The 11375-nt window shown below is 58.9% G+C and overlaps 1 protein-coding gene across 2 annotated transcripts; it reads left to right on the plus strand.

Annotated features, from left to right (window-relative positions):
• Positions 1-1149: 1149 nt before the first annotated feature.
• Positions 1150-9693, plus strand: Ntn5 (netrin 5). 2 transcript variants are annotated; one of them, XM_004646525.2, is made up of 7 exons: positions 1150-1344; positions 3018-3671; positions 6935-7123; positions 7300-7449; positions 7773-7826; positions 8001-8081; positions 9104-9693. In XM_004646525.2, exons 2-7 carry the CDS (start codon positions 3038-3040, stop codon positions 9466-9468), a joined length of 1473 nt encoding a protein of 490 aa, XP_004646582.1. In that variant the 5' UTR covers positions 1150-1344; positions 3018-3037; the 3' UTR covers positions 9469-9693. The 2 variants fall into 2 exon arrangements, with proteins under 2 accessions (XP_004646582.1, XP_023562408.1); XM_023706640.1 differs by lacking the exons at positions 1150-1344; positions 7300-7449 and having other exon boundaries at positions 3026-3671.
• Positions 9694-11375: the final 1682 nt, after the last annotated feature.

Below are 11375 nucleotides of genomic sequence, written 5' to 3' on the forward strand. Positions count from 1 at the left end.
CATGTCATGCCACTGATCACAGCCCGTTTTGATGCGGTGCCGCTCCTGACAGCCTCTGGCCAGAATTCCTTATTGCTTGACAGTGAGTCCCCTCTGGAATGCGCCTGGCGAGGTTTGGGCCTGGGGTCCTGTTCCCGGGTCTTTGCAGAACAGGGGGTCTGGCAGGTGGGACTGGCTGGCTTCTTGGACACCATGAGTCCTGCGCGTTCATCCCACCACTCAGCACCCCTTGCCTGAGCCGTGGAGCCCCTCTGACATGAGTTCCCCCAGCCCATGAGCCTGTCCTCTCCTAGCCAACCCCTCCTCATAGCTTTCAAAGTCAACCCCAGGTGTCCCTGTTCCTGCCGGATCTGGGAATCACTCAGAACCAGGGTCACTGCGGCCAGCTGGCCTACACAGTGGTCCCTGTGTTCCTGTGTGACCCATGCCCACATGGTGCTGCACAAATGTCCTGGACACCCAGGTCAAACGGCAGCGACATGCTGGCTTCCCATCACCCTTGATCTGGAGTGACAAAAAAACCCTTATTTTTCTAGTCAAAACCATTTGGATAAGAAAACATTTGCCTGGGAATTTTAGGAGGAAAACACCAGCCATCCGAGACATTGGCCACCGGGAGTGGCCACCGGGAGTGGCCTCTGGGCCCTCGCTCCATCCCCCAGGCCGGAGGGGCTCTCACTCCCCTGCCGCCCCTCCCACTCCCTTCGTGCCAAGGCCTCTGGGTTCCCAGCGGCGGGTCTGATCCTTCCAAGAGCGCAGGGTTTTAGGGCTTGAAAGCGACTGACCTTAACGCTCAGTTAACCCGAAGCTGCAGCTTGCAAGGCGGGGCCGGCTGGGGGTCAGCTCAAGGCAGGGTCAGTGGATTCCCCACGGTGAGGGCACGGGCTGCTCGCAGGTCAGGGCCAGATTGAGCCACCACGTGGCTCAGCAGGCCGCGCCCTCAGGAGTCAGGGGCTGGGCCAAGTAAGGGTGGAGCGGGGACCCCAGGCCCAGACCCCATCCTGCACCTATCTGTCTTACCTGCCCGGAGCCTCCTGGGCCAGCCTGCTGGGAGCTGTCTAGCGGTGGGCCCAACAGGGACAAGAGCACTTCGGTCCCACAAGGTCTCCGGTGGCGTGGCTGGCGGGGTCCCTGCGGGGAGAGCGGGGCTGCGGTTGGTGAGGGGCCTGGGGGAGGGGGTGGTGTTGGATTCTGCGGAGCTCCCGCCCAGACCCCAGCCTGGGCCGAGAGCAGCCCCTCCTAGCTCACTCGCTCGTCCCGTCCCTCCGGGAGCCCACTGAGGGAGCCCACGCCATCAGCCTGCGGAGGAGCATGTGGGGACCAACTGCAGACTCTGTGGCACAGGTTGGCAAGGCCTGGGACCCCGGGCTTGGGTGGGAGTGCGTATCAGGAGGGGAAGGGGCCCTGGCGCCGTGCAGACCCAGGCTGCCTATGCCAGGACCCAGCCGCCCAGCTCCTGAAAGGCGGGGTGACGGCTGGGCTGGACAGCTGGGTTCTGCAGTGGCCTGGGGCCAGTTTCTCAGTCCCCAGGCTACTGGGGGACTCAAGGCCTGGGTCCTCATGGTGCTAAGGGCATGAAGTGGGACCCCCAAGAACAACGGAACAAGAGACCTGCTTACATGGGGGCCAGGCCTGAAAATGGCTGTGGCAGAGGCCTAGAGAACACCGGTCCGCAGCAAGCACAAAATGGCGCCAGAGCCTGGCGGGCCAGGGTGTGGCCTGGGCCAGGGGAGCCAGAGTCCACACAGTGGAGCACAGGGACCGTGTGGCCCTCCCACCCAGGCTGCCAGCCTGGTGCAGAGCTGGGGCCAGGAATCCAGACTGCAGCCCAGAAAGGTGCTGAGATCCCCAGCCCCAGGTGGGCTACTCAGGGGGCTGCCAGCCTCCAAGGAGCCATGGCAGGCAGTGGAGAGCTGAGTCTTTGTAGCCACCTGTGGTGGTCAGGACTTTGGGCCCCTCGGGCACCCTGGCATCTGGTGCCTGCCCTGTCCCACCCTCCTGCCTTCCTGCCTCTCTCCTCCCTCACTACCCCCCCCCGGCCAACATCTGCTCCATCTGCTGAGGGCCCTGAGGATGGGTGGAGAATTGGGGTGGGGACTCTGATCCCCAAACCCTAAGGCCAAGGGTAGCAGGTAGAGCCACTTGATCTGAAAGTCCCCACACCCCCAGCCCATCTGTTGCCCCGCTCCTCAGCTCCGGCCAGGCCAGGAAAGAGTTAAAGACGGGCAGTGGCTGGGCTGGGTGGCAGAGAAGCTAGGGGTGCCAGGGCTGTGGAGAACAAGGTTAGGACCCAAGGGGGAGAGGCCCCTGCTGTGTTCCTGGGGGCTAGGCCTCAGCCTGTTTCTGTCTGATCCCTGGCTGGGCACCACCAGCCGGGGCCTCCTTAAGCCTTGCGAGCTGTCCCCTGCCCCTTCGGCTCTGGGCCACCTGCCGGCCCCTCACCCGCTGGTCTCCCACGTGCCTGTGGGCTGTGCGCTCAACCCTGTCCGTCTCACCTCCCGACCTCTCTGGGTCTCTGTGCTGCCCTGTCCTTCTCTGTGCCAGGCCCTTCCCTGTGGCTGTGCACCTTGCTCCTCCTCCGTCTGCTGCCTCTGCCTCCGTCCCCTGCTCTAACTGTCGCCGAGCCCTTGGTATCTGCAGCCCCCTTGCCCACAAGGCTCTGCTCAGCTCTCTGTCCCTATCTAGGTTTCAGCGTCGGGTGCCCTCTGCCCTGTCCCTCTTGTCTGCCCCTACCCCGCGCGTCTCTCCCTGGGGGCCCCTTCCCCTTGACGCTGACGGATAACTCTGGGGTGTTAAGCTATAGATTAGTTCAGGAGGAATTCTCGATTTTGCTTGCGTTCTTTCCCCTTTGGGTTGTGTAAACAGTAATTCTCCCCAGATGGAACTATTTTCCTCGCTCCTAAGCAGGCGGAGAGGAGGCTCTGGCAGGGCTGGGTGGAATGCTGAGTTCCGCAGGGGGTCTCAGGGAGCAGGCTGGGGGCTGACGCGGAGCTCCCATTGCCATCTCTCCTCTGCAGGTGCTGGCTGTGCCGTGACCATGCCTGTGACCCTTGCCCTCTTGCTACTCCTGGGCCAGGCCACCTCAGATCCATGCTACGATCCTGGGGGCCACCCCCGTTTCTGCCTCCCGCCAGTGACCCAGCTGGCCAGTGGGGGCGCGACCTCCTGTCCTCAGCCCTGTGGCCTCTCCCCGGGGTTGGGCCCTGGCCCCGGGGCTGCCTGCAATGGCAGCCTGACCCTGGACCTGGATGGCCCCTTCCTCCTAACGTCCGTCAGCCTGCGCTTCTGCACCCCAGGCTCCCCAGCCCTCGTTCTGTCTGCTGCCTGGGCTGCTGGGGGTCCTTGGAGGCCTCTGTGGCGCAGAGCTGCCTGGCCTGGAGCCTTGGGGGGCCCCGAGAGGGTGACCTTCCGCTCCCCACCAGGCCCTAAGGCCAGCGTGGTGGCGCGCCACATCCGTGTGGAGTTTAGGGGTCGGGTAGGGCTGGTAGCAGCTGGAGTGAGAGGCCGCTGCCAGTGCCACGGCCACGCTGCCCGCTGTGCCACCCGTGCCCAGCCTCCCCGCTGCCGCTGCCGTCACCACACCACTGGCCCAGGGTGTGAGAGCTGCCGCCCATCCCATCGCGACTGGCCCTGGCGGCCCGCCACACCCCAGCACCCCCATCCTTGTCTGCGTGAGTCCTGGGCTCTGCCTGAGCCCCTTCTCCCTGGCAGCTGGGCCCTTGTCCCCCACGGGGCAGGGTGCTCTCTTCCTCCCCAGAACACTGGCTCCTTGCCGCGCCCTGCACCATCCTGGGCCTTGGGCCCCTCTCCACCTGCTGTGCCTCCTGTCCCAGACACTGGCACCTGGCCAGCCATGGGGGTGGGGCTGCAGCTCACCCTCCCTCGCCTGACAATGATGGGGCAGGGTAGGGTCAGAACAGAGCAGCCGGGTACTCCGCAGCTTCTCAAACCAATTCAGGGAGCAAGGACAAGGCACATGCTTACCTAGCACCGGCCACATGACAGGTGGGGCCCTCAGTGACCCCATTTCCAGATGAGGAGACTGAGGCCAGAGGTCACAAATGCCCTGTGCAAGACACAAGTTGCCACGTGTGCCCAGGGCCAAGCCCCTTGCAGCTGGGCCTCCTGGTCCCTGCCAAGCTCCTTTTGGGGGCTGTCACCCTGGGTGCTTTAGGAAGACAAACAGCGAGGTTTTTCCTGTCCCAGCTCACCAGCTGTGTGACCTCAGGCGAGGGACTCCCTGTGGAGACCCATCTGGTGGGGACAGTAACATTGCTCCCTCAGGGCTGTAGTGGGGATGGGGTGAGCTGGTGTTCACGAAGCCCTGGGGCAGGGCCCGGTCCTGATGGCAGGAGAGCGAATGCTCCGCTCCGGGGTGCCTGCCATGTCGCCATCAGGGAGGAAGGTGAGGCCTCATGGGAGGCCAGGGCAGCACTGAGATCACCGGCAAGCGCCCCAGCCCCTGTGCACACCACCCTCCCTCCTGGGGCTCCAGAGTCCCCAGACCTGGGCCCTCCTCAGACCTGTGTGCTGTGGACTCCCACTCTTCCCCCTCCCCACACGCGTGTGCTGCTGCCCCTTCTTGTTTCCTGCACACAGTGTCCCAGGAACTAACTTACAGGCCCTCCTGGGTCCTCAGCTCCCCTCTGTTCTCCTCCCCCCAGATTCCCTCCTTCCTGTATCTGCCCCCATTCCCCCCAGACCCAGGGCCTCCACTCAGTGGGCCTTAGACATTGCCTGCCTTGGACCCAGGGGTGGTGTGGGCTGCACCCTGGATCTGCATGGAGACCCTCCCTCCCTCGGGGGACTGCAACAGTTGCTGGGTGAGAGAGACCTCCTAGGGCTGTGGGGAGGGAGGGGTCTTTCTGAGGAGGCAAGCTGGGCTCCTGTGTTGAGGACCACGCTGGGCCAGGTCCCTGGTACGCCTGCACTTCTAGGGATTGAACTCAGGCCCTTGCGCTTGCCAGGAAAGCGCTTATTCTACTGAGCCATCTCCCCAGCCCCTTCCTTTTTTTTCATATTTATTTTTATTTATTACATTTATTTATTGTGTGTGTGTGGCCAGCTCAGCCCACCAGGGGGCGGGGCTGGCTGGCATGTGGTGCTGGGGATCGAACTGCGGTCCCTGTGCTTTGCCAAGCTTGTCTCAAGTAGGTGCTTTAGACCACTGAGCCATCTCTCCAGCCCCTCCCCAGCCCCTTCCTGTACTTCTTCAGCTGAGACTTCCAGAACAAAATCTCCCCTTGGGTCAGAAAGGATCCACAGCCTAACTCTATCCTCCTCCCCCCAAACCTGCCCAGCACTGCCGCCTCTAATGCCACCAAGCCCTGGGAACTGAGCTGGTTAATCCTGATGGACAGGGCAGACTGAAGCCAGAGGGCAGCCCTTCTCCCTGACCGCCCCACAACTCTACTGGGCCCCCAGGGACCTGCTAGCGTGGGGTTCTCAACTCTGAATAAGAAGCCCCCCAGGCCCAGTGAACACCACGGTGTGGACCTGGAATCAGTGTTTTTCTTTTGGTTTTTGTTTTGTTTGCTTGGGGTTTTTTTTGGTCTTTCTGAGACAGGGTCTCCCTGTGCAGTTCAGGTTGGCCTTGAGCTCACTTTGTAGCCCAGGCTGGTCTTAAACTTGCAACGATCCTCCTGCCTTAGCCTCCCAAGTGGTGAATTACAGGCCTGTGCCGCTATGCTCTGCATCGATAGAGGTTTTTTGTTTTTCATAGAGTTTTGTGTGTGTGTGTGTGTGTGTGTGTGTGCGTGCGCGCGTGTGGCCAGCTCAGCCCACCAGGGGGCGGGGCTGGCTGGCATGTGGTGCTGGGGATTGAACCGTGGTCCCTGATGCTTTGCTAAGCTTGTTCTAAGTAGGTGCTTTAGACCACTGAGCCATCTCACCAGCCCCTTTTCATAGAGTTTTAAAAATGCTTCCCTATTGACTGTGATAAGGAGGGAGGCTTGTGAATCACTGCCTTGGAAAACCTGATAAACGCTCCCTGGGAAGGGCAACATCCTCCAGAGTGCGGGGTTCAAATCCTGCCTCTAAATCAATCAATCAATCAATCCATCCATCCTGCCTCTGACCACCTCCAGGCTACTCTCCTTAGGTGGGTTACAGTGCCTCTCCATGCCTAAGTTTCCCCCTCTGATTAAGTGAGGCATACAGAACTCCAACCAGCCACAGTCAAAAGAAATCTACACCAAGGCATGTAACATTCAAGATTTCAGAAATTCAACACAGGAAAGAAAGAGTAAAAGCTGTCTGAGAAAAGAAAGCCCTGCAAGTTTCCCTGCCTATGGAGTGGACGATGCTGGTAGCAGTCAGAGAGCCACAGTGACAATGAAACACATCAAGGAGCCAGGCATGGTGGCACACACCTGGAACCCCTGCATGCTGTGGGAGGCCGAGGCAGGAGGATCACAAGTCTAAGCCCACACTGAGCAACTTGGTGACTCAGTGAGACCCTGTCTCAAAATAGAAAATGTAAAGGGCTGGGGATGTAACTCAGCTTGAAGGCCTGGCATTCACCCCCCCACACACCCCCAAAAAAGAAAAGGAAAATAGGCGACGTGCTCCTTACATTGTGGTTGACATCTGAAACACTCAGCACAGGGCCCACTCTGTGCCAGGTCCAGGTAGAGTAGCTTTGCTTTGTAAGCCTCAAAAGTGGGGCACATGTTAACTCCCCTCTGCGGCAATGGGGAGCAGCTAGGGAGAGCAGCAGGCAGGCGTCACCCTCATCCCGAGCCCTCACCACAGAGCCCCTAGGGATCACGGTTCCTGGGGCTCAGGGCTCCATCACATGCACCCACTTCGAGATAAGAATGAAGATGTTCTGGGGTCCAGGTTTCGTTTCCTGGGGGAACTGAAGTAAGGAGAACCCTGGGGACCAGGGGACCCAAAGCCTGGCCCCCACAGCGCAGCTCTGTCTCACTCCCAGCCTGCTCCTGCAACCAGCATGCTCGCCGCTGCCGCTTCAATGCTGAGCTGTTCAGGCTGTCCGGTGGCCGGAGCGGAGGGGTGTGTGAGCGCTGCCGCCACCACACAGCAGGACGCCACTGCCACTACTGCCAGCCTGGGTTCTGGAGAGACGCCAGCCAGCCCATCACCAGCCGCAAGGCTTGCAGGGGTGAGTGTGGTGTGAGGGGAAGCCGGGTGAGGGGAAAAGTACACAGGGAAGCCCTGGTCTGAGGGAGGAGGCTGGGCCTTGGACCCCAGTATGGCTGGGAGAGGACAGGAATGCCAGCTTAGCAGGAAGCATTTGGGTCCCTGATGCCCCACACCCCCACTCCTCTCCCTGCATAGCCTGCCAGTGCCACCCCGTTGGGGCAACAGGAGGTACGTGCAACCAGACCAGTGGGCAGTGCTCCTGCAAGTTGGGGGTCACAGGCCTGACGTGCAATCGCTGTGGGCTGGGCTACCAGCAGAGTCGCTCCCCCAGGATGCCCTGCCAGCGTGAGTTCCAAGGGGCAGGACCCCAAGTCCTGAGTGAGTGGGCAGGAGATGTCTAGATCTCAGTAGCAAACTGAGGTGGGGCCTAGGAGATGGGAACTAGAGGGTGGAGGAGGGACTCTGAGTCCTCAAAGAAGCCAAGAACTGAGATTCCAACCTCCTCAGCCTTGGAGTGGAGGGGGCTGGAGGAAGAATAAGTAGGGGTGTAGACTCCTGGGTCTTGGGAGAGGAGGGCAAATGACACGTGCACCCTTCGGAGTCTGGATGTCCAGATTCCTGGGAAAGGGTGACTAAGAGGTTAAATCCAGTTTCTCCTTTGGGCTCAGGAATTCCAGAGACCACTACTCCCCTTGCCACTACCCCTGTTGCTTCTATCTCTGGTAAGACAATCAGGCAGTGAGATGCCCAGGCATCAAGATGGGTCCCGGATGCACTGAGGGGACTCTGAGGTTACCGTGTCCGGGGGTGTGGAATCCCAGCGGCCCAGCACTCTGCAGTGGGGAATGGGTGGGCGGGGCACTGAGGTCCACGCCTCACAGCCCAACCCTCCCCAGACCCTCAGTGTCAAAACCACTGCAACAGCTCGGACACCAGAGTCCACATGAGCCTCCGGAGGTACTGCCAGCAGGACTACGGTGAGCTGGGGAGAAAAGGCACAGGGTGCCCAGTCGGTGTCATCTCCAGGCTCAGCCCGCAGTTTTCTCCTCTTACACAGAAAGGGCGTTGGACTGGGGAGGGGGGATTCTCACACCTTTTTGTGTCTCCTCTTCCCCCATGTTCTTGAGCTTCAGAGCTTTGCCCTGTCCTTCAGCCCGACACCTCTGAGGGTGGAAGGACAAGAGGGATCTGGTTAAAGGAAGCCTCCTTGTCCTATCTTCTCTCAGGCCCTTTCTTACTCTACTGAGCTATCTCCCCAGCCTTCTCAGGCACTTTCCACAATCCTTCTGGGTATCAGATATCTGAACCTTTGCCCCACCACCCCCACTCGACCCTCAGATCTCTAAACCAAAGTCCACATGGATCTAACTCAGACGCTCTCCTGCCCGGAAAGTCAGCACAGCCCACAAATGCAGACTGGTGGAGCTACTTCACTTACTGCATGGGAGCTCAGTCTCCTCCCCACCCAGGGTCATTATCTGGCCATTTGTGTTCCAGGCCTTTGAAAGTGGAGCCTTTTCTCCCCAGTGGCCAGAAGGATTCTTTAATCAGAACCACTTCGCTAGCCAGCCCTAGCCCACTAGGCTGTGACCGACCCCCTCAGAAAGCACATGTTTCCTAATTGCTAGTGTGACCTCAGCCTTCGGTTCCAGGGACAGCCCATCCTTCCAGCCTCCCAAATCATCCCCACAGCCCTTTCCCTGGCAATACACAACCTCCTCTTCCAACCTCAATACTGGGACTGCACCTCACAATTTTTTTTTTTTGGTGGAACCAGGGATTGAACTCAGGTTCTTGAGCTTGCCAGGGAAGCGCTTATTCTACTGAGCCACTTCCCTGGCTCCCCTCACAAACCTCTTGATCCCCCAGGGCCCGTCTGCGAAGTCCCCTCCAGCAACCCTCTGGCCCTAGGCCAGACTCCCTAGGGGTTCAAGGTCTCTCCCCATTCTTCACTGCCCGACCCGAGGCCGCGCCCTGCCTGACCCCGGCCTCCCCGCAGTTCTGCATGCGCAGGTGCTGGCGTCAGAGGCGGCCGGGCCCGTGTGGCGGCGGCTGGTCATTCGCGTGCTGGCCGTGTACAAGCAGCGAGCCTGGCCCGTGCGCCGCGGAGACCAGGACGCCTGGGTGCCCCGCGCGGACCTGGCCTGCGGCTGCCTGCGCCTGCGCCCCGGGACCGACTACCTGCTGCTGGGCAGCGCGGCCGGAGACCCGGACCCCGCGCGCCTAGTCCTCGACCGCCACGGCCTCGCACTGCCCTGGAGGCCGCGCTGGGCCCGGCCACTGCGGAGGCTGCAGCAGGAGGAGCGTGCTGGCGGCTGCCGCGGTCTGAAGCCCCCCAGCCAGAGCCCCCAAGCTACACACTAACCAACGCTGGAACTGCCTCGAAAGCCACTGAAGGAACTCAGAGGTGAGGGGGCGGAACCCTCTAACCTCGAGGTACATCTTTCTTGAACCAATCAGAAGCCGCGGCACCCCTGACGTCACTGCGCATACTCCAGCATCGCAGGGGTGTGCAACTTCTAGCAAAAGGCGCCAAACTAAGTGGGACTTCTGGAGTCTCAGAAGTGCCTGTTTGGCTTGTGATGCGAGTAACTCTGGTCCACAATAAAGTAAAATCGTGGGAAATTTTATCTACTGACTCTTGATTCATGCTTGGCTAGTCTCTCCGGGCAAATCAAGAAGGCCTTGAACAAATCTGGCGAGAGTTCCCTGAGACAAAGTGACCAATCCAATGGAAGAATTTGTATGGCGTCACTAGGTGCCAGTCAGATTATTGTTACTTGATCCACTGACCAAGACACAATGTGTGGGGCATAACTGGAAAAGGCGGGAAAATTGAACAAGAAAAAAAGCTCCATATTTCCAGAAAGTTCCTGATGAAAGAACATTCTTTCTCCAGGGCTAGGGAGATAGCTCGTGGTCTAAGCACCTGCCTGGCAAGCGCAAAGACCCGGGTTTGATCCCTGCTGCCATATGCCGTGCAGGTCCAGGAACTCCAGGGAAGCTTTGCAGGCCAGAAACCATCTGTAATCCCTGTGCTGAGAAGGCTGAGACAGGAAGATCACTTCGAGTCTGAACCTTGTAGTGAGACCCTGTAACAAAAAAACAAATAAATAAATGATTTTTTGGAAAAGAACATTCTTTCGAAAAAGCTTTAGGGTAATCTCTGGGTAGTATCTGAAGAGGGTTCCAACATTCACCTGGCCTTGAAGCAAAATCCAGATGCTTTCCTGAGAGACTGACATTGACTGATGTTAAGCAGAATTAAATTGCCACCAAACAGGCCAAACACAGAAAGTATTACAGAGTGGCAGGCTGTCCTGGCTTACCCTTTTGTCACCCTGAGCTCAGCCAACCACAACTTCAAATCTGTGTGAGCTTTTCTGCAGAGCCACTGTAAAGGAGTGCTTCAAGGGAATCTTAGAAGTCATCTTTTTTTCCTTGTATTTGGGACAGGGTGTATGGATGTACAGGGTCTCACTGCATAGATTAGACTCCTAATGATCCTCATTTACTGCCTCCCAAAATGCTGGGATTACCAGTCTCAGCGCTTCCCGGGGGTGGGGCCAGCATAGCTGGCCATGCGATCGAACTCCTGGCCCCACGTCTGCCTAAAAAGGCGCTTTAATCTGCTGAGCTAGTTGGCCAATCCTGGAGTAGTCACCTTGAGGCCCTTTTGGGCCTGGAGAGCAATCCTTTCCTTCCCTGAGAGAAAAGTGAGCTCTCGGCCAATAGGGAATCAGAACAGGCTGTGATGTCACAGGGTGCTAAGAGGAGAGAAAGGCGCCCTCCAGCAAAACTGGGTTTGCTCCAGGAGACAGTAAAAATAGCCTCAGGGTGGTAACCATTTAACACCCCCCCTCCAGGCAAGGATAAAACCTTCTATCTGGGAGACTCTTGTCTTTGGCTTCCAGCTGGGCTGGGTTCTTTGAAGTACCCTTTTAGGAAATTCCCAAGGCTTCACTGTAATCTAACCTGACATCACCAATTTCACCTCCTCCAGCTCTTCTTCATTCACATCTCTCAGCCACAAGGGCCGTCTTCCTGTTTCTTTAGAAACCGAGCACACTCAGCTCCAGGGCCTTTGCACTTGCTTTTCTCACCTCTGGGACACATTCCCTCAGAACAGCAAGCCAGCTCCCACACTTCACCGAGGCCTGCAGTCAGTCAGGTTAGGCTAGTTCCTGTGGTTTGACGCCAACAACAGTTCATTTCTGGCTCAGGTGCATATGCCCTACAAGTCAGCAAGGGGTGGTTTCCCACCATCACTC

Source organism: Octodon degus, unplaced genomic scaffold, assembly GCF_000260255.1.
Source record: "Octodon degus isolate 3935 unplaced genomic scaffold, OctDeg1.0 scaffold00268, whole genome shotgun sequence".
In the NCBI taxonomy this organism is placed as follows: Eukaryota; Metazoa; Chordata; class Mammalia; order Rodentia; family Octodontidae; genus Octodon; species Octodon degus.

Coding starts and splice junctions, on each gene's coding strand:
- Ntn5 (XM_004646525.2), top strand. CDS start 3,038: ATGCCTGTGACCCTTGCCCTCTTGCTACTCCTGGGCCAGGCCACCTCA. Junction 3,672..6,934: donor GCACCCCCATCCTTGTCTGC/GTGAGTCCTGGG, acceptor TCTCACTCCCAG/CCTGCTCCTGCAACCAGCAT. Junction 8,082..9,103: donor GTACTGCCAGCAGGACTACG/GTGAGCTGGGGA, acceptor GCCTCCCCGCAG/TTCTGCATGCGCAGGTGCTG.